General features: G+C 37.4%; 1 protein-coding gene across 2 annotated transcripts in view; it reads left to right on the top strand.

Moving 5' to 3' along the window:
• Positions 1-2936: 2936 nt before the first annotated feature.
• The window catches only part of GLRA2 (glycine receptor alpha 2), a gene marked incomplete at both ends in the record, with an annotated part of 157208 nt that continues 133602 nt past the window's right edge, over positions 2937-26542 (top strand). For both annotated transcript variants that reach the window (XM_081328067.1, XM_081328068.1), the window contains 2 exons: positions 2937-3004; positions 4373-4506. In XM_081328067.1, the coding sequence (XP_081184193.1) occupies positions 2937-3004; positions 4373-4506 (202 nt within the window). The remainder of the gene's footprint in view (positions 3005-4372; positions 4507-26542) is intronic.

Raw genomic sequence — 26542 nt, 5'->3', positions numbered from 1 at the left:
CAATTTAGCCATCTCAGGAAGTTCCATCATCTTCACCAACCATTCCTCCATTGTGGATACTGTTGAATCTTTTTATCTCTGAGCATACAATCTTACTGCATTTCTCATGTACAAAAACAAAATACCATGACTTTTTTTCAACTGTTTGTCCATCAGTCCCGAATCTCTGGTCTCAACTGTATTTTAATCTTTAAAATCTTCTGAATCAGTGTATGTAATTAAAATCCAGAATTTTCAAACTTTTTACATGTCTACCAAACATGATAAAATGTTCCTTCTTGTATACCTTTTCAACATAAATTTTGAAGTGACTTTATTATACATTCTAGACAATTTCTCTGGTGACATTAGCAATGGCTGTTCACTTTTAAGGTAGTATTCATTCAGAATATTAAAGTTTTGGAATCTCTTGTGAAGAACTCAGGGAATTTAGGTGTTGCCAACATGTTTATTGGAGTTTAATGATTCCAATTTCAGCAGTAAATTCTGCAGTGTTTATTTTATTTTTTAAATTTATACACTACCCTTCTCACTGTGAAGTGACTCTTTAGCTTACAACAAGCTAAAAACTACAATATAAAACATTAAAACAATAACTATTACATTTAAAATTACAAAGTTAGCTAAGGAAGGAGCAACATAGATCAGGGTGGAGGTAGAATCTTCTTTTAATCCACTAGCCACCTCGAGTAAGAAACATCCCATGAGACTCAGCATTCTTTGGCTATCTTGAATGGCAAATTCTGGGAAGTGAAGATCTAACAAGGAGTTTGTTAGTTGGGATAGCCTGGACTATGTCATTTGGCTACATCTCTGTTGTGGCTTGGTTTTGCTCATATTGTCTATTGGTCAATGCAATTGATTGGGGGAAAATTATGATTTTGTACAGAAAAAATATTTCAAAAATGGAAATTACAACTTCTTGTTATTTAAGTGCACATTCCTTCCTGACGTTTATTCTTATTTTTGTTCTTACAGTATATTATCTATTATCAGAGGCCTGGAGACTAAAACATATGAAGAACGGCTGCAGGACTTGGGTTTGGCTAGTCTAAAGAAGAAATAGGGGAGTCATGATAGCAGTGTTCCAATATTTGAGGGGCTGTCACAAAGAAGAGGGTGTCACATTATTCTCCAAAGCACCAGAGGCAGGACAAGAAATAATGGTTGGGAATTGATCAAAGAGAGAAGGAACCTGGAATTAAGGAGAAACTTCTTGACAGTGAGGACAATTAACCAGTGGAACAGCTTGCCTTCAGAAATCATGGGCGCTCCATTACTGGAGATTTTTAAGAAGAGACTAGACAGTCACTAGTCTGAGATGGTATAGGTTCACCTGCTCGAGCAGGGGGCTGGACTAGAAGATCTCCAAGGTCCCTTCCAGCTCTATTCTATTCTATTAAGGAGACAGAAATATCTAATTTCTTTCCATTAATTCTGAAACCATACACTCTCTGCTTTTCTCTTACATTACTCCTGTTTTCTAAGATAAACATAGATATAGATATAGAAGATGGTAGAATACAGGTACTCCTCAACTTACAACCATTCTTTTACTGACTGTTCAAAGTCAGTAAACTGACTTTGTGACTTACAACTGGTCCTTGCACTTATAACCAATGCAGCATCCCCACAATCACGTGATCAGTATTTGGATGCCTGGCAACCTACATGCATTTTTAACAGTTGCAGTGTCCTGGGGTCATGCAACTATCATTTGCAACTTTCCAAGCAAAGTCAGTGGGGGAAGCTAAATTCTCTTAATAACTGTATTATTCACTTAAGAGCTGCAGTGATTTGCTTAACAACCATGGTAAAAAAGGTCATAAAATTGGGTGTGACTCACTTCCTTAACAATCACCTTGCTTAACAACAAAAATTCTGGTCTCAATTCTGGTCATAAGTTGATGACTACCTGTATGTACTATTCTTAACTTATGTTTTTCAATAGAGACATGCTATTTTAGAAGCCTACGTGGAATGCTCTCTCTCCCTCTCCCTCTCCCTCCCTCCCTCCTTCTTTCTCTCTCACACACAGAAAGACCCGAAGTTAAATCTCTATCACTGTGATATTATTTCCTGTGCAATTTCTATTATTATTCCTTATCCACCAATGTATTATCTCAGCATCAATGCATCCTATTGTGCACATGTCCTTGCTATTCTATGACAAGAATAGAGGATTTCTAAAACAAGGGATGGGGCAGCAGGACTACGACCCTATTTCTCGAAGAGAGAATGTCTCTGAACTCCAGTCACGTTCTGATGGAACCAGAAGCATGCGCACAAGCTGAGCCTGGAGCTGTCCAAGTGCTGAAATTTATAGTCAATGTGTAAGATCACAGCCCTCCATTCCGGCACAGGGAGTGTAGCATTTTTCCTTTTCTTTCTTTTTTGAGCACAACATTAACCATGCACCTTTGATATTTACTACTTGCTAATAAAGAAATGGGTGACAAGCAAATAGCCTCTCTCCCATTTTGAAAATGCTTCAGACAAATACTGATTTGTAAGCCCAAGGGAACTGTAGACAGCTCCGGAAGACAGACCAACGTGGCAGCATTATTCTCATCTCCATAATGTTAAGGTAGAGAAAGATTTGGTTTTCCTTTGGGAGGGTGAGAAGACATTCAGCATTTCCAAAAGAAGCTTTTCAGAGAACTGGCAGTTCCAGATGGTTGTACCTTTTGTGTTGGCTTGGGAATGCTCTTTGATTTAACCTAACCATGATTTTAAGGACTGATACTTTGGATGTTTTTTTATCTACAATGTATGCAAAGACAGATTTTTTTTCTTTCTGATTATAAAGAAATTTAAATTATTACTGGATTTGGAAATTTAATGAAGACAAGTACTTTCTGACAACCTCTTTTTACTGATGCTGGAATCGTTTATGAAATATTGTTTTCTCACATTCAATACAGAAAACAGGAGGAATGAACCGACAGCTAGTGAGCATTTTGACAGCCTTGTTTGCAGTTTTCCTAGAAACATATCATTTCAGGTAGGTAAAATCTTTCCTTGTTTGTAAGCTTCTATTAAAGATGCAAGGATTTAGAGGTGCTTCAGGCTCACTATTCCTTTTGCTGAATCCATACTCTGAGTATTTAGGCTAGGTATAATTTTGTCATTGGAAATAGCTGTTGCTTGGTAACACACTTAAAAATTCCACACAACTTTAGTCTATGGAGAAGTTACTGAGGTACTCTTCCCTTCAGGGTACAATGTTTATGGGTAGCTAAAATATTTCCTCAGATCAATGAAATTTCATTTATGTAATAATTTATAACTATCAAACAGAATAATTTCTTCTGGTGTGTAAAGTGAAATTAATTTGTGACTGTGGACATACTCTCAATTGTTATTTAATACATGTTAATAGTCCTGTTATATTAAAATTAAAAAGATAAACTAGGTGTGGGGAGGAAAAGAGTGTCCATGCTCCTCATGTGTACTTCCCTTGCTACAGCAGTTCTAGTCTATGTTAACAAAATCATGGAGAACTGAAACTTTGCTGAATTAACTAAAATAATTTGTTAATATGACTTCATGTATAATATAGCTGAGAAACAGATTTTTACTAGTGGAAAAAATCTAAGAAGAAGCCACTGTCTCAATAGATGTTAATCAAGAAGCATTTTTTTGATCAGCATGCATATCTGATCCATATACTATTGAAGGAAGGAGTGAATGTTTAAATGGAAAAATCAGTGTTTGGCCTTATTTATTCTGTTTTATTAAATGAATAATTCTAGGGGATAGGTTAATTAATAAATATGTATATAAAGAACATTATAATTTAAAACTATGAATATTAATATATCAATACAGTATGCCAACTTAAAACAGAGAGTTTTGAATGTTACTCCATATAATTATCAGATACAGAATTTATTATTATACATTACTGTATATCCATTTATAGAGCTGACTAAATTTTAAAAAAGGGGAAAAAAAATCTTTGCTTAGGAAAGAAAAGGGTTTTTCTTTTTCTCAGAAGAAATGAACAACCAACTCATTTAATTAGTGCCTATTAAGTTGTTTGATTGTTTGTTATTTTTATATGGTTTGGACACTAACATTGTAAAAGTGTTTGCTGACTGTGTGATATGTTTGGCCAGACTTTCACAGATAATGTAGATCCATAATCGAAAAGGAAATGTATGACTCTGCTCTGCAAATATAAGCATTCTTTGAAAATAATTAAATGAAAAACTTATGAATTAAATATCTTAGTCTGATCTTTTTTGGAATTTGATTCCAAAAATTTTGATGTTCTTCACTGTTCTGTAAAAGTTATATTAACATTACACTTTTCCAGTGAAAGTGATGTAACTACCATATTACTCATGATAACTAATATTTTATCTAGGACAACTTTCTGTAAAGAACATGATTCCAGATCTGCAAAATCCCCTTCACAGACACTATCTCCTTCAGATTTCTTGGATAAATTAATGGGGCGGACATCAGGTTATGATGCACGAATAAGGCCAAATTTTAAAGGTAAACCCTTTTTAGTACATACAAAATTGTTTGTAAAGCACACATTGTGATAAATGAATATGAAGATTTTCAGGTACATTATTCTAGAACAGTTGTCACATACCTGGGGCCCTTCAGTTAGTTTGGATTTTCTGGTAGCTCCATCAATACTGACTGTTAGTCATAAAAGCTGGAGCTGAAGGGATTTGTAGTCTAAAGCAATTTAAGTTGCTTCTGACGGGAACTGTATTTAAGATATATGGAGAGATTCAGATGGGGAAATCTTATGTGGGATAAGGTATGCAGGAGTATTGCTTTCACAGATAATTAGAAGTCTATATTTCATACAAGTAGAAACACCATAGCTGAAATAGCATAGAGATTATGTAATTTTGTATCTCTTCAAATGTTAAATTTAAAAAATAGTTGACATATACAAATTTTATACCTTCAAACATCTGAGGCAGAGAGAAATTTGGTATCTGAAACATTTAGTTCTATAAAGTTTATTCTATACATTTGATCATGAATATATAAATTTGGGTGTAAAAATGCTCTTATGAAGATCTTCCTGTGATTCATTACATGATATTTTAGTTCTCCAATGATAATCCATCTATGAATCAGCTCTAAAAAGTTCAGCATTCAAACAATATGCATGACATCAGAACTGACTACTTTTGAGTTTAGCGTCACAGAGTTTTGCTAGTGTCAACAGGTGGATCATAGCACAAATCTAAATTTGCATAACTAAGCATCTCCCACCAGTCATGACAATATGGCACAGGATTAGTACTTAGAATGTATTTAAGTTGAATATATATTAATACTAATGGAGACTTGTAAAATTAAATTAGGTTTGTTTATTATCAGAAGCAATTAATTTTGAAATGGAAGTAGATACAAATATATTTGGATTCCTTTTGTTTAGCCATAACACAATATTTAAAATACATATTCTAGGTACTTATTATAGGTTATGCTATAGATTTTAGTGTTTTTAATGTATTCCAAAGTAGGTAAATGGTGATTAAATGTGTAGGACATTCAATTCTAATAGAAAGGAAGAAGACTTGGAAGATGGAACCTCTCAACTTAAAATACAGTTATTTGCTTGTATATTTATACTGTTGATTTACCCTATCCTTAACTATTTCATACAAGATCCCATCTTATTGGTTTTCCATCTCTTGTCTAGTTCCCTTCAGAATTTAGAATATCTTTATATGTCCATATTTTATCGAGACTGACTAGATTTGGATGTACAAATGCTTCCATTTTGAGAGCCATCCTGGAGTTTTCAAATAGATCTTACATTTTATTTTTTCCCATGTTAATAATAGTACATTTCTAATATAGTGGTTTTGGAAGTATTTATGTATTTTATTTTTTCCATACTATAAAAAAGCATGCCAAACAGGTTGTAGGTCATGTCCCTCCAAGTACAGCAATCTTTTATTTCTAAGAGTTATCCATTCTTTTACCCATGTTAGCACTGACGCTTGATAATATAAAATCCATTCTAGCAAGCCAAAACCTCCATTTCCCCTAGCTTCGTGTAACATTTTCAATTTAATTCTAGCTTTCTTTCCCTGCCAGATAAATTTTTGAATTAGAAAGTTTATATCCTCAAACAATTTTTTCTTCAGTTTTATAGGTATCATTTGAAACAAAAATAGTATTTTTGGTAATATATTCATTTTCACCATAGCAATTCTTCCTAACATCGACAGTTGCAGATGTTCTCTTTTTTCCAAATCAAGCTTTATTTGATTTAACAATTTAATATAGTTATCTTCTTTTATTGTTGAACATCTTACTGTCAGATATATTCCCAAGTATTTGACCTTCTTGACTATTTGCAATTCTATTTTTTTTCTGATAGCTGCTTTTTTGTTTATCTGTAAAAATTTTAACTATCACTTTGGTTTTTTCTCTATTTATCTTTAATCCTGCTATCTCTCCAAATTGTTCTGTCTTTTCCAACAGCTTAGGAATTGTCTCTAAAGGTTCCTCTATAATGAATACCAAATCATGTGCAAAGACTTGCAATTTATAGGTTTCACCTTTTATTTACAATCCTTTAATTTCTGGATCTTGTCAAATTCTTGTGATTCTTCTTCTTTGTAATTTTATACTTACATCTACAGCTGCAGAACATAAACTATATAATGTAATAGACCTGATATTTTCATCATCAACCTTGTAAAAAAATCCCATTTATATTAAACTGATATTTTATAAATCAGGAGCTGTACACTGAAAATGTTACACTTTTGAAAATTATTGATTAACATGCTCTGCCTTCCATTTGTTCCACAGTAATTCATTATAATAATCTCCCCAGATAATAAAGTATATGTTTCAAAATATGGAAAGAAATATAGTTGATTATATTGAATACTCTGCAATCAAATTGTTTCTCTGGTTAAAATGGCTAGTAAAGTTTCAGGTACACTGTACTGTACCCCTCAATAGCAAATGTTAAATTGTTGCCTTGAACAAGCTACTTCAATTATAATCCCATACCTCTCACATATGGTCTTCTAGAAAAAATAAACTTTGCAAACTTCTAATAAAAGTAGTAAAAACAGGTTAATTACTACGGGTATATAGAAACCACTCAAGAGTTATAAGAAAGGCAAGAAAATAGAATGCCTCTTCTAAGAAACACCTCTAGTAATTGTGCCAAATCTCTTAGAGCAGTTTACAACCTGTAAAGCAAGATTCTCACAAATTCAGTATAGACTAAATATGTATACTTTCAGTGTGTATATTACGAGTGCCGTGTAACAGAGTAAGCGCCTGTTACTCGTCCCAGCTTCTGCCAACCTAGCAGTTCGAAAGCACGTAAAAATGCAAGTAGAAAAATAGGTACCACTACAGTGGGAAGGTAACAGCGTTCCGTGCGTCTTTGGTGTCTAGTCATGCCGGCCACATGACCACGGAGACGTCCTTGGACAAGCACTGGCTCTTCGGCTTTGAAATGGAGATGAGCACCGGCCCCTAGAGTCGGAAACGACTAGCATGCATGTGTGGGGGAACCTTTACCTTTTATATTAATATGGGCCTTCTTGGTGCATTTGATCTTTCCAACTGAATTTTGGTTTAATAGGTAGAATACCAGATATTTATTTGATATTTTAAATATTCCATCTATTTTTAAACTGCAATGTTTTCACAATACCCACTTTAATTCCCAAGTCAGAGAATTCTACCACATAGTCTGGATTATATATCACAGTAAGCCAAGAGTTGGTTTGCTTCTTTATTGCTTACTTGCTATGTGAACTTAGCTATTGTACTTTGTATTTAATAGCTCATGATTTAGGTGAACTAAACCAATCATGACTTAATGTGATGTGTGAAACACAGTAATATGAACACTCAATGTAAGTGCTTGGCTTTCTAATTTAAATCCTTTATTATTTTTTATGAGGCCAATTAAGTATTCTGAAAGATGGAGTCATTTATCAAACTCTTGGCTAGTGCAATTCAGCTAGCCTAAAGGTGATTTTTCCTCTTCCCTAGAACTATCTATACATCCTCAAAATCTGCTTTGGAAAAATGAGGAAAAGTTTAAGGATATGAAGATTGCTTTAGGAGGGAGTTCACCCACTCCCATGCTACTTTTATTGATGGAAATATATGACTAAATTTCATACTATATTTTAATTATATTGAATTCTTAATAGACAAGACTGTTCAAACTGTCGAACAGAGTTTGCACATAACTCTTTATTCTATGAAGTTTAAAAGTTCCCTTTTAAACTCCAAAGCATCATCCCACATTACTTAAATTGACATAGAAAAAAAAGCTTTCTTTCTTGAAGCTTTCAAAAGCTGCCTAACATAACAGCTGGAAAGCAAGTAATTGTAAAAAAAATCTAATTTTGGGATTGTGGGACTATAACTGTGATTCAAATATATCTCATTTGTTGAACTCATGTAGCTTTTCAAACTGCCATGTGCAAAGATATTTCAATAAAATATATACAAGGGTACTTTAGGAATGATAATGCTTACTTAGTTGTTCACATTTCACAATAAACTGCTTTTTCAAATTTACTAAAACCCTGAACATTTTAAACAAGAACAGTGGCTTTAAAGCAAATGGACTAAAATTAATAAGATATAATTGGCTTTTATTTGAAGGCAAATAATAATTAAGAACAAGAAACTCTTTTTCTTAATGTCAATATACTAGTGTCTCTTTCCTATAACTAATTATTAAATAAAGACCAACAAACTAAATAGGTACTGTTGAATCAGATTGATTCTTTTTAACTGCAAACACAAACACCCTCCATTATGACCAGACCCAAGCAACAATCCACAAATCTACAAAAAATATTTCAGTGATAAAGCTGATATTATCTTTCAGTGCCAGTCCTTCAATATCTCTTTGTCTTGCCAAGCATAGTTGCTTTTTCTAGACTTAAAGCCATTTACAACAGATACCCAAAATATGTAAATTTCTGTTTGTCAATCATTGTTTCAGGGAAACATCTTTTATTTCACTGAGGACCAATTGATTAGTTCTTGCAAATCATGATAATCTTAAAGTACCATCTCCATATTCATAACTTAAAGCAATCTATCTTCCAGAACCTACTTCAGGGGAGGGAGGGGAAAATAATGAAACAAATGTGCCATTGCAATGCAAGTTTTGCCCCTTACATATTTGCATCATGATGCTTTAGCCATGCACAATAGAGGCAAGGCTTTCATCACGACAGTGTGTCACTTGTATCATCATTTTGATAAAAATCATCAGATCCTGTAAGCCAGGGGTCCCCAACCCTTGGTCCATGGCATGCCAGAAACTGGCCCCTCCAGTCCATGGAAAAACCTCTCTCCATGGAACTGGTCCCTGGTGCCCCAAAGGTTGGGGGGCACTGCTCTAGGCACCTCTGCTATCATCTTCTTCTTTCTCAGTTTCTCACTTTCACAGACAATATACTGTATAGCCTCTGGTAAACCCATTGGTTTTGATCTTTGCGGGAAATAACCTGAAACTTTTATGAACTTGTTTAAGTTTGTCATTGCCTGAATTTTAATATACTTTTTATTTCTCGAATACTCAGACTGTCCTATTCCTGGGATCAAAGGAAGAAAGGGAGTATTTACCATATTTTCTACTGTATTGAGAGTGAATTCATTAAGCATGCTGAGTGACTGCAACTTTCTTTTAATATGTAACTTTAACCAGATTTTCAGATTTCATTTTTATTTTCCTAAAGTTCTCTTTTATATCTTCTTTACTTTCAGTTAACAAAACAATGTTATTTATATATTTCAAATTGTCAGTCCATCAGTCCACAGCTGCTGCAGATTCCAGCTGCCACTTTAATATTAGAATTGTTTTATATACAGTTACTGACATTATGCATCTACAGTATATCTCACTCCTTGCTCGTATCACTATTTCTTCAATTGCAATTCTTACAGAAATTGCTTGCTCATTATAAAGTTTCCTCAAAATAATAATCAGTAGTTGAGATATCCTCTATCATTAAACTCCACATTCTAGTGTAATCTACAAAATTGAAGTCATTGTTATACTTCATAAAACAAAGGTAAAGTTCTTTATTAAATTCTCTTCCTTTTTCCCTTATTTGTCTGTTTCTAGCTGACTTCTTGTCCTGTTGCCTTTTCTGAAAACTTCACTGTTTCTCTTTTTGTGTATGGCATGTGTATTTAGTGCAATAATTCACTAATATGCAAATGTTCTAACATATTCTTTGATCAATATAAGCATATAAACAAAACATGTCCAGTTTTGTACATTTTTCCATATTTGTTCACAATTTGCACACAGCAGCTTTAGACAGTTCTAGGATAGAATATCTTTATTGTCACTGTGTTTCTCACAATGAAATTAAATGCTGTCCACAGTGCACACTACACACAAGTAAAAACCATAAGTAAAAACATACTGTAAGGACCTACCTCAACCAAGCCACTCAAGAAAGCAGAACTCTTGAAACAGGAATTGTCTCAAAAGGAACTTTTATTAGGAGCTAGTGATAGCAGGGAAAACAAGGCGAGATGTGGAGAAAAACTCACGCAAGCAGTGTAATAAAAGCAATGTTATTACTCCTCCCCCCCAGGGTCCCAGTGTCCATTTGAATTCCAGCCAATCCACAGGTGGCATAGTGTTTTGGTAACTGGTTTCATTGGCATGCTCTTCAAGGTCTCCCTCACTTTCATTTCCTTCTGGCTACAAGCGCCAACTCTCTCCTAGATAAGGTAGATGCATTCTTTCTCCTGGGGGAAGGGCATAGTGGAAAGACAGTGCAAAGCATCCCCAAGACATTCCCACTCCCAACAGACTAGCAGGCTCCAAATAATGGTTACAAAAGCAGCTATGTTTTGGGGGACCTGATACATACTTTATATACATACATCCTTCACATTCTATTCACCATTGCGCTGCCCCTTCATTGCACTTCAATGTTGCACTATACAGTGGTATTTAATATGGTTACAGCTCTGGTATAAAAACAATTTTTCAGCCTATTTGTCTTTGTTTTTATTATCCTTACTATCTGCCAGATGGTAATAGTTCAAAAAAAGAATGAACGGGATGAGATGAGTCTTTAAGAATGTTTTGAGCTTTCCTAAGACAGGGGGAACTGTAGAGTTCATCCAGGGGGATGAGGACAGGGCAGCCAATAATCCTGTGAGCGATGGTAATGACCCTCTGGAGCGCTTTCCTATTTGCTACTGTGTAGTTAGCAAACCACACACAAATGCAATTAGATTAGAATGCTCTCTATGAAGCAACGGTAGAAGACCACCAGCAGTTTTTCATTCAGTTGTTGTTTCCTGAGAAGTCTCAAGAAATGTAATTTCGCTGGGCCTTTTTAACCAATGCTATAACATGAGCACTCCAGGTCAGATCATCTTTTATGGTAACACCCAGAAATGTCTGATCTATTCCTCCTATGGTCTACTATAAGCTCCTTGGTCTTAGTAGTGTTGAGAACCAAACTATTGTCTCTGCACCACAAGAGCAACTGCTCCATCTCATCCCGGTAGGCAGACTCATCCCCCTTGGAGATAAGCCACACCACTATTGTATCATCTGAAAATTTAGTAATAATATTGCTGGGATGAGTGGGGGTGCAGTCATAAGTGTAGAGGGCATAAAGTAGGGGACTCAACACACAGCCCTGTGGGAAGCCAGTATTAAGGGCTGAAGAGATATAGTTGCCTAATCTAACTCTCTGAGGGCAGCCAGACAGGAAGTTCTATGGGTATTTCATATGCACCTGGTAGTCTTTTATTTATTCTGATTTATCACCTCTCATACCTAACTTTCTGGTGAAGTCTGCTCCTAATTAGATTTCTCTTTTATTCATGTTTTGGTATAATTCGATTTGTAAAGAATTTCATCATAACCTTTCCATTCTCTTGTAATCTCATTTGCCTCTATTAGTCTTAGTCTTCTTCCATGATTACTCAAGTAGTCTCCAATTTATTTTATTTATTAAATTTTTATGCTGCCCATCTCACTAATACAGAATATTGTAAGCCATCCAGAGTCACTGTATTAGGTAAACCCCCAGGTTCTGTTTATCATAAGTTGAGTATAATGAATTAGCTACTTAAGTTTAATATATTAAACATATTCTGACTGTATGTCCTCTGGGTGAAATCTTACTATACACCTGTCTCTAGTTGTCTACATTTAACATATACCGTATATACTTGAGTATAAGCCGAATTTTTCAGCCCACTTTTTGGGCTGAAAAAATCCACTTCGGCTTATACTCCAGTGAACAAAAAAAAAGAACTTACCGAGGACTTGCGCGCGGCTGAGGCTTCGGTGCTTCCGGGATCGCGCGCACCTCTCCCAAGCCGCCGCCGTCCGGAGACCTGCCGAAGTTTGGGGAGGTTTGGGGAGGTGTGCGCGCACCTCCCCAAACCTCCCCAAACGTCGGCAGGTCTCCGGACCTCCGCGCCCTGCCTGCCTGCTTCTTTCCGCTGCCTGGCTGCCCTACGATGTAACCCGCTTCATGATAGAGTGCGACGCCTGCAAGGACTGGTTTCATGGCAGGTAACACAAAGCGGGTGGATCCGCGCTCCGCAAGCCTCTGCCGGCGGCAGGGCACGGATCCAGCCAGCGGCAGAGGCTTGCGGAGCGCGGATCCAGTGGGGGGGAAAAGCCCTTTAGCAGGATTTGCCTGCATGCCGGCGGAGGGTGGATCCGCGCTCCGCAAGCCTCTGCCGCCGGCTGGATCCGCGCCCTGCCGCCGGCAGAGGCTTGCGGAGCACGGATCCAGTGGGGGGGAAAAGCCCTTTAGCAGGATTTGCCTGCATGCCGGCAGAGGGTGGATCCGTGCTCCGCAAGCCTCTGCCGCCGGGTGGATCCGCGCCCTGCCGCCGGCAGAGGCTTGCGGAGCGCGGATCCACCCTCCGCCGGCATGCAGGCAAATCCTGCTAAAGGGCTTTTCCCCCCCACTGGATCCGCGCTCCGCAAGCCTCTGCCAGCGGCAGGGCGCGGATCCAGCCGGCGGCAGAGGCTTGTGGAGCACGGATCCAGCCTCCGCCGGCATGCAGGCAAATCCTGCTAAAGGGCTTTTCCCCCCCACTGGATCCGTGCTCCGCAAGCCTCTGCCGGTGGCAGGGCGCAGATCCAGCCGGCGGCAGAGGCTTGTGGAGCACGGATCCACCCTCCGCCGGCATGCAGGCAAATCCTGCTAAAGGGCTTTTCCCCCCCACTGGATCCGCGCTCCGCAAGCCTCTGCCGCCGGCGGAGGCTGGAACCGCCGGCGGCAGAGGCTTGCGGCAGAGGCTTGTGGAGCACGGATCCAGCCTCCGCCGGCGGCAGAGGCTTGCGGAGCGCGGATCCAGCCGCCGGCGACAGAGGCTCAATCCGCCGTTCTGCAAGCCTCCACCGCCGGTTAATACCCTGTATTCAGCTCTGGGAAGTGGGGGGAAGGGGGAGAGAGGGGGAGTTTGGGAGGAGGGGGAGGGGGAGCTCCACGGTGCAAAAATAAAGCCCTGCCGCTCTTCACGTTGCTTGCCCGACTGGCTGTCACGGGACCGCACGGATCGCCTCGCTCCCACCGGCAGCTGATTCCTTCGAGTTTGGTCTCGAGCGATTTTGCATTTTCTCCAGTGCTGAAAGCCACTCGGCGGATCCCAGCCTCGGCTTATACTTGAGTCAAGAACTTTTCCCAGTTTTGGGGGGTAAAATTAGGGGTCTCGGCTTATACTCGAGTCGGCTTATACTCAAGTATATACGGTACTTTGACACCAGTAATTTATGGCCTGTTCTATAATCTTCATCTGGAACTATCTTGGTTAACTTGATTGTTCTTCTCCATTTTCCAGTTCTTATTATATAGTTGATTATCTTAACTTTTAAAATCTAACTTCTGAATTATTGCATTCTCCTAGTCTGGCATCTTCAAATTTGGCATTCTTGTCATTTATTGTTACTCATATTACCAAAACAATAATGGAACAATATTGAAGAATTCTATGGCAAATTAGAAAATGTGATAAATGCAATTTCTAGAAAGGATGTAGTAGCAACAAGTAATAGAAATACCAAGGTTGGAGAAATATAGGAGCCAGAAGTTGTAAAATGCAACAATGCACAAAATAGGTTTATAAAGTTAAACTTTATCTGCAAGACTGAGTGCATCAGCAGCTTATGCCATGGATAGGATCATAGGAGTGGCTGAATTCTTCTACCTCTGAAATGGTGAAGACCAAACAAAAAGACCACAAAAAGATGTTGAGAGTTTGGGAAAAATTCAAAGAAGAGCAACTACCGGTAAGATGATCAGAGACCTGGAGACTAAAACATACGAAGAATGTCTGCAGGATTTGGGTTTGGCTAGTCTAAAAAAAGAAGAAATAGGGGTGACATGATAGCGGTATTCGAGTATTTGAGGGGCTGCCACAAGGAAGAGGGGGTCACGTTATTCACTGGAGCACCAGAGGGAAGGACGAGAAACAATGGTTGGAAACTGATCAAAGAGAGAAGCAATCTGGAATTAAAGAGAAACTTCTTGACACTGATGACAATTAACCAGTGGAACAGCTTGCCTTCAGAAATTGTGGGTGCTCCATCACTGGAGATTTTTAAGAAGAGACTAGCCAATCACTTGTGTGAGATGGTATAGGTTCTTCAGCTTGAGCAGAGGCCTGGACTAGAAGACCTCCAAGGTCCCTTCCAGCTCTATTCTTTTCTTATTCTAAATCTATCATAGCCTAGCAGAAAACAGTACTTTTGGCAGCTTTTTAAAATATAACCTTCTGTATTGTTCCAACATGCCATGTATTTTTAGATTTCCCAATAAATGAAACATTCCTAAAGTGTACAATAATTATAAATTCATATAAACTTCATGAAATTGTTATAGGGCTTCTAAATCTAGTTTTGTCAGGCCTTCAAAGTAAACTAGATTAGGAAACCAAATATACGAACATTACTATTTTAATTATAAAGTTATAACAGACTCTTGCAGGTCTGAATGTATCTCCTGTCCCCCTATATTTTCAAGAGTATTAGGGAGTGTCAAGTTTGAGATAAGTTTGAGATGCCTGGAACTTACATGTCTTTTGTCTGACCTTTCTCTTGAATGTGGCTCTTCCTCCAGTTCTTCAAAGTTGTTCTTAGAGTCCATGTCTTCGATAATTCTTCTCTGGCAAGGAAAGGACTTGAAATAGCTCACAAGTACAGTTGCTCCTTGTGAGGAGATCACAAGACTCCTGCAGATTTAGAACTCTGTGAGATGAGAGAAAAGACATCTTGTTCAAATTGCAATCAGCTCCTTCGAAAGGACACCAAGAACACACACTTGCTTTTCTAATCACTTTTGGAAGCTGCTTGTTAGTGGATTTTCAGCTATTAGGAACCTTTGAACTGAAAAGTTTTACAGCAATAAGTTCATGACCTAGACTCAGAACTCAGATTCAGAATCAGTATCTGAAGAAGCTGCTTCAATTGAACCTGTGGAATGTTATCCTCAGGAAACACCAAGCCAAGAATCACACAAGGCTCATCTAATAAAGGCACCACCTGGATTACTGGAGCAGTCAGATGATGTTGATAATGTCAGGCCCCCCAACTCCTGGACACTTCAGTGAAAAGCAGAACAGTGTGATTCCATGAGATTTCTTGCCAAACAAGAGAGTAAATCTCTTAATTTGTGACAGTTGGCTGCAGCCTGATTTAAGAAGCAAGGCTGAATCATATTCCTTTTCTGGAAACAAATTCTGATCACTGGATCTTGTGTGATGTTCCTGTGAATCCTCTTTGTGTAAGAAACCTTGAATCTCTGACTTAAAAAATGACTAACAAACCTGACCTCACTCTCATAACCCTAGATTGGATTTGAACTATTCTATGCATTCGTACAAAAATGAACTCTACAGCCAAGTTTCTGTTTTGTTTACATTCTTTGTTAGCTATTTATCTCTTCAGTCTTGAAATAAAATGGCCAATCTCCATGGCAACTGTGTTTCAGTATGTACTGAAACTGGAAGCAGGACACCAGGTGAGTTTCCTTTGATCTGTAGTAAAAAAAGTCTTAACTGTAAGTTTAATAAAAAAAATTAATAAAGAACAAAAGGATTTTGAAATTTTGATTTTATCAAGTTATAAATCAAGTAAGCATTCAGCTAAATTTGAAATAAGAGTTTGGAATTAATTTTAAGAAATAGTTCTTGGAAAATGCTTTTGATTAAAAAGAAGATAAGTATCTTTAGTAAGATACTTTAGTACAGATAAGACTTTCAGAATTGGACACTAAGGAAACTAGAGGGAATTAAACATAACTAAAAAATCCCACTCAAACCCCACTCATTCTACAATTATAGAATGAAGTAAAAGAATTTAACATTGGATATATTAAAGATTATTTTGAACAATGGACCCAGAAATTAACTTTGATAGAAAGACTGTTTAAATACTGTTATGGAAGAAGAACAAATTCTACCTGACAAAATTGAGATGAGTTGAAAGTAGATTTAAGTGACAAACTACAAGAATGAGATGGAAAATGATGCTACATGGACATACAAAAAAAACCAGCTGATGTCTTAATTAAAAGGGATATATAAATACCAAACAAAGAGAGCTTCATGGATAATTTTCCTATATAGGAGTTATAAAAAAGGCTTATTAAAACTTTGAAGAAATTTGTTAAATGAGACAAAGAAACAATGAAAAAAAAATGAAATGCCAATGCATGATTTGAAGTGACTAAAGATGAAGATTGTTAGAAATAAAAAGGAACACATCAGTTTATTGTTCAAGGTTAAAATAAATGTATTGTTTTCTCCAATAATCCTTAATGTATTTTTGCTGGTGTCAGGACTCAAATGATGAGATATTATGAGAGTTTATTGATAAGAGATGAGATAGACAAAGAAGAGATCATTTGCTGTACTTTAAGATAAAATGATAAGTTACTTAAATTGTTGATATTATTTTTGGTCGAGGGGTGTTGTGTTCGTAGTTAAAGGGGAGTGGTTTTCCCTAGGCGGGAAAACCTGGTGCAGGGATTGGTCGTTGTATTCTCGGCGGGAGATTCATGGCCTGGGATTGGTTACAGTTTAAGTTGTCTTGGTATATAATACGGGGTTTAACGGCCACACGGCAGTTGACCTATGTGCATTCAATAAACGTTCTTTTTGCAACAACCTCACTGTCAACGCTCGCCATTCCACCTAACAAGGGGGAAGTCACTTCTTCCTATATTTTTTCTTTATTCTTATTTTTTTCTTTTCTATTTTTTGTCTTTCTTTGCTTTCTTTTATGGACCTTTGTACTTTTACTTTTTAAAAAAAATGTACTTATTTTTATTGTGGTTGTAATCTTTACTAAAATTACTATAAAAATGAATTTTTGCTTCTATATCTGCTAGCTTCCAGTTTAATTAATAATTCATATAAACATGTTGTCAGGACCTACTTCAAACCCACATCTTAAAAAAGCAGAACTCTTGGAGACAGTTTCTTCCAAGTAGGAACTTTTACTAAGAATAGGAGATAGTAGGCGTAATAGACAGGATCTGAGGGATTCCCTTACAGATTGATATTTTAAAAGTGTCCTTAAGCAAACCCCACAGTTCATCTGGGTGGTTCAGACCGGCCAATCCCCAGGTGGAAGTCCATCGTGGGAAAGGGAAAATAACATCAATCCAGTTCCATTTGCAGCATGATCATTCCACAGCTCCTCACACCTCCTTTGGAGAAATAAACCAGGTCCCGAAGGTTTTTATCTCTTCTCCCACCCCCCTTTTCTAGTTGCCCGGTAAGGGAGAAGAGGTTCAGAGAGATGCATAGTATAGAAAGCAATTTGTTACATTGTAATGGATAGCAGACACGAAGGCCAATAAACAAAAGGTTACATTGTAGTTAATAAAGGAAGTGAAAGCAATAAAACCCGTGTGCCTATCCCCTCTCCCTCTTGGGTGTATGGCAGAATCTAGGGGAAGGTGAGGTTTGGTTTTAGATCAGAGGAGATAGTTAGAAATGAAATATAAATGGATTCTGACATATGTATAGAACTAGGAAGTAATGGGAGCCATTATCAATGAGATAACTTGAATCTCATTGATAACGGCTTCCACTAGTTCATAGTACAATACTTGTTTTCTCACAGATAATCTCTGTTGAGTTCATTACAATAGGGAAGTATGATTTTATGGTAACAGTCTTAAAGTACTATATGTCTTTCAGCAACTTTTAGAAACTTCTTCCTATTTATGCTGCTGTTAGTTGCGAAGTCGTGTCCAACCCATCGTGACTTCCTATTTATAGCCTGGCCAAATTTTTCTTATATTTCAATCTCTTCTATTGTCTAAAATAAATATAACTCAGTAACTGCTGTTTGGAAAGCTTTATTTATGGTGGAAAGAGCATTGTGTTTTGAAGTATTTTGTTTGTAAGCTAAATGAAATCCGTTTTTTGCAATAAATAGGAGTTCCATGGCATCAACCTGGAATTTCTTGATTTAGAAGTTGTTCTAAAAATGGAAGGTCTTAAATCATCTGCAACATGCCATTACAAATTAATGTTGTTATCAAATATTAAATATAATCATTTTATGTGGAGTCCTTGGTGCTCCCTGAGCTTGGTTGTTTGCTTGCAGACATTTTGTTACCTGACTTCAGAAGTACTGAAGATGTTACCTTGTTGGGTAACAACATATCTGCAAGCAAATAACAAAGCACAGAGAACCCCAAGAATTTCCCATAGTTTAATCCTGAGTGTATACATATTCTCTTCTATTGATAACTATTGCATTTATTTGCAATATTTCTATCATACTTTTTTCCATTTCTAAAAATTCCAAAGGAAATTTTTGATGTCAAACTACTGAAGTCCTGAATAGTGGAAAATGCAAATATTTGTTTTGGGGGGAAATGTTCCAAACATTAAAAGAATACTTAGAACAAAGACGGTTATGTAATTCATCTAGATATTTTAGGGTTAGGGCTAAGCACATAGCAGTCCGAGCAAGTACAGCTGGTGGACTTGTGGCCAATATCTGGAAGAAAATAAATTTTCAGCTCCCAATGGGGAGATATTTCAAGGGGGGAAAAGTGTATTCATTGCTCTAGCAACAGTTACAAAAAAACAACAACAGCAGATATACATTAAACGTAGAACATTCTTTCCAGTCTCCTCCTTTATTAAAGAGAAAACCAACTATAGTTTGGTTGTCATACTGTATATGATCTTTATAGAGATGCAAGACATAAAATTACTGCCTACTAGACATGTACTTCCTTCTAATAAATATTACTAATCTTAGTTGTGAGAGTATTGTTCCTTGGTTTAATTGCTTCCCATCCAGGGAAATCTGACATCTCACCAAAGTTCTCCATTTTCCTTTTCCCACCGGGAATCAGCATTATTGTGGCTATTGAGCATGCTCAGTTTGCAGAGGTTTGTGTACGTGTCAATTTAGGATTTGATTTTCCTTTTGGAAACATTTTTCTATGCATTTCTGTTGGACGCATTGTTTTCCCCTAATACAAAAACCTTCCTTTGTCTCTTATATCTTGGCTACAATTGTTTATATACTCCTTGCTGAATTCACAAAGAATTGGAATTATAAGGATATTTTCTTGGATTTATTCCTGTTAATTTATGCTAGCATGATGCTCTTGCTTAACATATGCTAAGATTGATACTGGCTTATTCACTACATTGAAAACCAGAAGGCAAATACTGTTTAATATATTGTCACTGTGTAAGAAATTTTATAAACTGGAATAGCCATAGCAACAAACCAGCCAATGATAACTGTTTTTTATTAAGACACAGTATTGGCTGTGTGATCCAGCCTAGGTCTGGGCATGTCTTAGTCTTCTCTCCCTGTGTCCTGAGCTCCTGACTTAGTTGTTGTTGTTGTTCTCTACCATGTTGCCAAGAACCGAATGAAACAATATGTAACATGTTTAAATATATAAGTTTTTTCTAAATTCTGCCTCCTGCTCATTTTGAATGTGTGTTTAATTTTGGGGCTTATTTTTGTGCTGGAAAGCTGTAAAACTCTTAACATATATACTCATTCATTTCTACTAAATCAGGATGCTATACTTATATTAAGAATTGATAAAAGTGCACCAATGTTTTACTGATAAATGCTTTGCTACTATATTAATGTTTGCTATGTATCTATAATAGTGCAGCTGAAGTAACACAAGGCAGCTTGTGCCTGCCACACAAGGTTTTTTGTGGTTCTTTTGAAAATTACAGTGGTTAATTAATGCACACAAGTCTTCATCTGTATTAGAGAAGATATTACAAAATATGAGGAATTGATTGTATGATAAAGTTGATGAACTATGTGATAATGTGATACCTTAGACAAAAAGCCAGGTCAGGAAAGCAAGCTAGCATTAAAAGGGAATGAAAAGGTATAACAATGTATTCTGTGTTCTCTAAGATGGTCAACTTTTTCCCTGAACTCTTGCCCAAAGGCTTGAGTTTGCATGGTGGTCAGAAACATAATAAATGGAGCCCTCCTTATATCTGTATTGCAACTTTGGGGAAGGTCTATCATTCAGTATAAATATATTTATCTAAAATCTGGCAGAGCTGTCAATATCGGAATGTATTGAATTGAACTGACAGATGATCCAATTCATTAGAAAGCAGCTCTGTATAAGTTAAGTAGTGGGTTCTTTGGTGCAGGAATGAAAACACGGAACAGAGTACAGGATAACTCATTGTTTATTTCTTGCTGGAACTGTATTGGGGAAAATGCCTGCAACTAGCCACAATATATAGTCTAGCCCCTAGGTGGCAGCCAATAGGCTTGAATCAACTATTGCTGCCTGGGGATAACCAATTACAGTGCTGGAGACTTGATGTCTGGGTTGCTGGAGAGCCGTTAGCTGCTCCAGCAACCCACGTGGTGTTTTACAAGAACCCAGTACATAACAGTATATATATGCAAAGTTTCTGCTTCCTGTGCAGTTCTTTAATGAACAAAATATTAGTCAGCAGAAGAAATTTCATTTTTTTTGTCTGCTAGATCAGCCATTAAACAATATTTTACCAGAGAGTTCAGTAAGGTTAACCTATTTAGACAAGCCTCAGACAGGAAAGGCACCTGATTTAGGGATGATTCAGATAAATTCAGAAAATGTCTAAATTGATTTGTTTTGCTTGATTTTATTTATATCCTACATGTATTTTTTAAAACTCAAAGTATTGTACAAAATACTCCCTCTTATAACAACAATCCTTTGAGGTGATTGGGTTGAGAAAAAGTGACTGGAACTGACTATCTCACGGTTTCCACTCCACCACGGTTTCTGCCTAACGACTCCACTAAACTGCTTACACACGTGTTCCTGGTTTCATGTAAGCTCAGGAAACATGAATATGATACATGATAGATAGATACATGATAGATAGATAGATACATGATACATGAAGTTTTCATTTAATGTATCAGGGACAATACTACACTAGGTAAACTTTTGTGGAAATGCTAGCAAGAATGGATATAAAAACACTTCCCTATCTATAGTTTAAAGTGGTTTGATCCTGGGAAAATTGTACCATGTCAATTTTCATACAACAGTACTCATATTGTTCTTGAGTACATTTGTAACTAAATAGCACTATTATTATTTTTCTCTCTGCAGCTATTGACACCTCCCTGGATATTTTGAATAAATCAGGTTGTCCTTTATATAGTTTTATCTCATAATGACAGGGCTATTGTTTCATGTTCCAGTGTGCCTCAAGTTGGTCCTTCTGATGAAGATACGCTGCCTGAAACTTCCTCATAGCTCATTATTAGTGAACTACAATTTGGCCACCAAGAATCATAGTTATGAAAAAGAATGTCTGATTATAATTCATGTGTTGACATGTTATTCCCATGCTGGATCAATGAATTTTAAACTGGAATACTGCAATCATGTCACTCCTATTTCTTCTTTTCTATAAACTAGCCAAACCCAAGTCCTGCAGCTGTTCTTCATGCTTTGAAGGAGCAGGCAGGACAGCGAAGTTAAGCAAACTTAACTTTATTAGGAACCAGGCAAACAACAGAAGAACATTGCTCTTATTTATACTAGCAGCTGTCAAACGTTTGGCCAATCAGGGCTGAGCCGGTTTCCCGCGCCGTTCGCTTCCGCCAATCGGAGCCGGATGGTTTTGACAGCTCGGAGCTGTCATCGGTAGCGCGTGCTGTTGCCGGGTGATTTTGACAGCCGAGAGCTGTCAGTCGGTAGGCGCCTGCGTAGTTCTGTCCGGCAGCTTTTGACAGCTGTCAAAAGCTGCCGCGGCTTTACCTCAGCCCTGCTGGTTTATATACATTCTGAATGTTAACGTTATTAAACATGTGAATACATAACACCCCTTACCCCTCCCTCTGATTGAGTTGACGTTTCCCCAACTGTTTCTTTTTTGGGTTTCCCCATTCGAAGTCTTCCAAATAGGCGGGGGGTCTTTTTATTCTTTCGGAGTGCCGGGGGGTTGTCTCTGCTGGTCGTTCCCTTTCCCCAGGTGTATTGGGATCTGGCTCGGGGGGCAGGGGGCTTGGCTCCGTCGTTTCGGAGTTCCTTTGTGGGAGGAAGTCGTTCTGTGCGGGGTTTTGTTGTGGTGCAATTTGATCAGGGGGGTTTTGGTGTGACGGTGTGTTAAGGAATTTGTTGTGCAGGGTCTCCTCGTGCTACCAAAGAGTTGCACAGACAAGGAAGGGCACTGAGAGCAGTAAAAGTCACACACAGAAATACACTGAGTTCTAAAAGCAAAAAGTATTTTACTTTGAGGTGGTGAAAAAACATAAATGCACAGTCAAAAAATAAACAGTCCAAGTAGCAATCCAAAATACAAAGTCTTCTTACCGGTCCAGAGGTCAATACACAGTTCAGGTTACAACAGTAGTAAACCAACAGCAGAGCAAAAACAGTAATAGTAGAGATCAGTGAATTCAGAGAGAGAGAGAAGCTACTTTCCTAGCTTCCTCTTATGGCCATGAGAACACTTACACACCCATTGGCCAATTAACTTCTTAAAGCCATAGCATTATGGTTAATATATTTTCAACCCAACATTGTAGGCTAACACCATATGCCTAACATTCTCCCCTTTGGGTAGAATAATATATAACTCTTACAATCTTATGCACATTCTTTCACAATTAGCATTGTGTTTCACAGCACTTTGTACCTTCGTAAAATGGTTTGCAATATTTACATCAGATGGACAATACTCTAACTGTATTAATTTATCTTTGATACATTGTCTGACATTCAAATAACGAAGATCAGTATGTTTAGATCTTGTTCTTACTGCAGCACTATTAGCCATCTTTATCGCAGCTTGATTGTCCTCATACACAATAAATGGATCATTTACATTTAAACTCATATCTAACAATAATTGTTTGTACACTAGCAGTTCTGTACATAACACTGATAGACATGAAAATTCAGCCTCCATTGTAGATAAGCTTATGTGTTTTTGTCTAATAGACTTCCATCCAATTAAAGAATCACCCAACATTACAGCCAACCCTGAGGTAGATTTACGACTGTTTGTATCAGAGGCAAAACTCGCATCTGCATATGCAGTAAGGATTAACTCACGATTTGGCTCTAGATATAACGAGTAGTGAATAGTCTGCTTCAAATACCTTAATACTCGTTTAGCTGATTGCCAGTGTCTAACAGTTGGATTATTGTTGTACCTAGCTAATTGATTTACACAGTAAGAAATATCAGGTCTAGTCCAATTACTCAGATACATAAGACTTCCTATCAAAGATTGGTACATAGTCTTATCAAATACAGGACTCTCAACATTAGTGTCCTTAAAATCCATAGCCATCGGAGTTTTTGCTGGTTTACACATTTCCATGTTGTATCTCTTTAATAACTGAGATATTTTACTGGCTTGCGACACCTTAAAACCCCTATTTGTTTTCACAATATCTAACCCCAAATAGTGGCTTATTTCCCCAAGATTTCTAATTGTGAATTCAGTTTGCAATCTTGAAATGATAGTTTGTGCTTCTAACTCAGTTTTTGTTATTATTGCAATATCATCTGTGAATAATAAAATAAAAGATAATGCTCCGTTGTGTTCCCTTCTAAACAAACAAGGATCAGCATTACTGGCTACAAAACCTATTGCACTTAACTCATTTACTATACATTTATTCCACTCATAGCCTGATTGTTTCAATCCATAGAGGCTTTTCTTTAATTCCCAACAATCATGGTCTCTATCACTGGTCAATCCTGGTGGTATTCTTAAATAAATAGTATGTTGCAATGGAGCATGTAGATATGCAGTTTCAACATCTACATGGTTAACCATATATTGGTTTTTAGCCGCCCATACTAAAGCTGCTCTTAAAGTAGTTGCCCTTAGACTGGGTGCAAACACTTCGTCATAATCCTCAGTAGTTTGGGCAAAACCTTGTGCAACCAAACGTGCCTTATGGGTTATAGTTCCATCTACACCCTTCTTTAACTTATATATCCATTTACAACCTATAGCTTGCTCACCAGGTGGCAGTTTAGCTTTCACATAAACCTTAAGATCCTGCAAAGAATTCAACTCCCTGTTCATTGCAGCTTTCCATGATGCTTGTTCTTTTTCAGGATACATCCTGATCTCATCATAGTTAGATGGCTCTACACTAACTTGACATACTATACTAGCTTCATAGCGATCAGGTGGATGTCTGATACGCATTGAACGCCAAGGAATTACAGGGCTTTGAATTTCTGACTCCTTTCCTTCCTCTGATTTCTCTTTTATCTCCCCTATCTCCTCTTCATCTTTCATATTTACAGGAGATGTATTATCATTACTAGTTACGTTATCAGAGGAGTCCTCAAACACTAGAGGATCAGTATTAACAGTTTCTTGCTCTAACCTATCCCAACCAACGTGCTCAAGGAATTTTGCACTCGCACTGTTATATACATTAGTTGTGCCTCGTTCCCAGAAACGATATGATCTATGGTTAGCTTCATAACCTACAAAGTATAATTGCCTAGCCCTATGTTGGCCTTTACTCCTGAGTTGTGCAGGAATGTGGACCCAAGCTGGGGTGCCAAACGTGTGCAGGTAATCAAGGTTTGGTCTTCTACCATGCCATATTGTATATGGTATTTTACCAGTAGAAGTATTAACAACTATATTCAGAACATGGTTTGCACATTTTGCTGCCTCCCCCCACAGTCTATCTGTTAAGCCAGAATCTTGTAACATGGTTCTCATCATGGCTTGTAACGTTTGCCCACGTCTCTCAACAAAAGCATTATGTTGAGGTCTATAAGGGGCTGAATGTTTATGCTCAATGCCAGCTGATTCTAGCATATCAACAAAACACTTATTTGTAAATTCAGTACCATTATCAGTAATTATGCACTGTACCTTTCTCTTTGTTTTTCTCTCCACAAACCTCAGCCAGTTTGCAAATTGTTGGAAAGTGTCTGCCTTTGACTTAAGCAGATAACAAAATCCATAACGAGAGTAGTGGTCAAGGATACTTAAAATATAACATGACCCTCCTAAACTTGGTTTCATGGGTCCAATTAAATCAGCAAACACAACTTCCAAAGGTACAGTTGTTTTGAAGCTGTTTATCCTGTTTGCCGGACTTGCCTTACTCTTTTCCTGATTACAGGCATTGCAATTCAAATACTTACTACATGGCTTCAGTTTAACTCCCTCTACTAATTCCACTGTTTTACGTAGTGAGTTAAAGTTTACATGCCCTAACCGCCTATGCAATAAATGTATACATTCATCATGTGGCTTCTTGTTCTCACATATTGAGTTAGCTTTAACTGTACTAACCTGGTTACTTGTGAGAATGAATAAACCATTTTTCAAATTAGCAGTTACACAGGTTCCATTCCTCTCAATAGTGCATTGCTCCCCTCTGAATGTTACCACAAACCCAACCTTAACCAATTCCCTTACAGATAACAGGTTGAATCTTAGCTTAGGTATATATAACATAGGTAACTGTTCATTAATGCATGGACAATAGGAATTACCTTCACCAGAGGCCTTCATCCTCCAACCGTTTGCTAGTGAAACATATTGGTTGCTGTTTTTCATATTAACAAACCTCTTTTTCACTTTAGTAATGCATTGTGAAGCCCCACTATCAACAACCCACAATTCATTATTTCTGGATGTTGATTCACCAGAAATAGCCAAACCAATGCCCTTCTTAGCCTTCCCACTGCTATTCACATTCTGTTTTTTACCCTTTCTACAGAATTTGGCTATATGCCCTCTAGCCCCACAAGAATAACATTTCTTGACGTTGTAAGCAGTGGTGAATTGCTGCTTCTCTCGTGGCTGTGTCTCTCTCAGCTGGTCTCTGTCACGCCTCCTTCTGGACTCTTCCAGCAGTCTCCCAGTAATGTTAGTCAATGTCAGTTCCTCTCTGGTCAGGACTTCCAAAGAAGAAACATATCCATCATAACTCTCATCCAAAGATGACAGAATAATGTAGACCTGATGCAACTCTGAAAAAATCAGCTCCTTTTCATGAAGCTCTTGAAAAGTTGCCTTCATGTAATTT

This window comes from Vipera berus, assembly GCF_964194415.1.
Source record: "Vipera berus genome assembly, chromosome: 4".
NCBI classification, from domain to species: domain Eukaryota; kingdom Metazoa; phylum Chordata; class Lepidosauria; order Squamata; family Viperidae; genus Vipera; species Vipera berus.
Note: the sequence above shows the minus strand (reverse complement) of the source record. Positions and strands in the feature narration are given on the sequence as shown.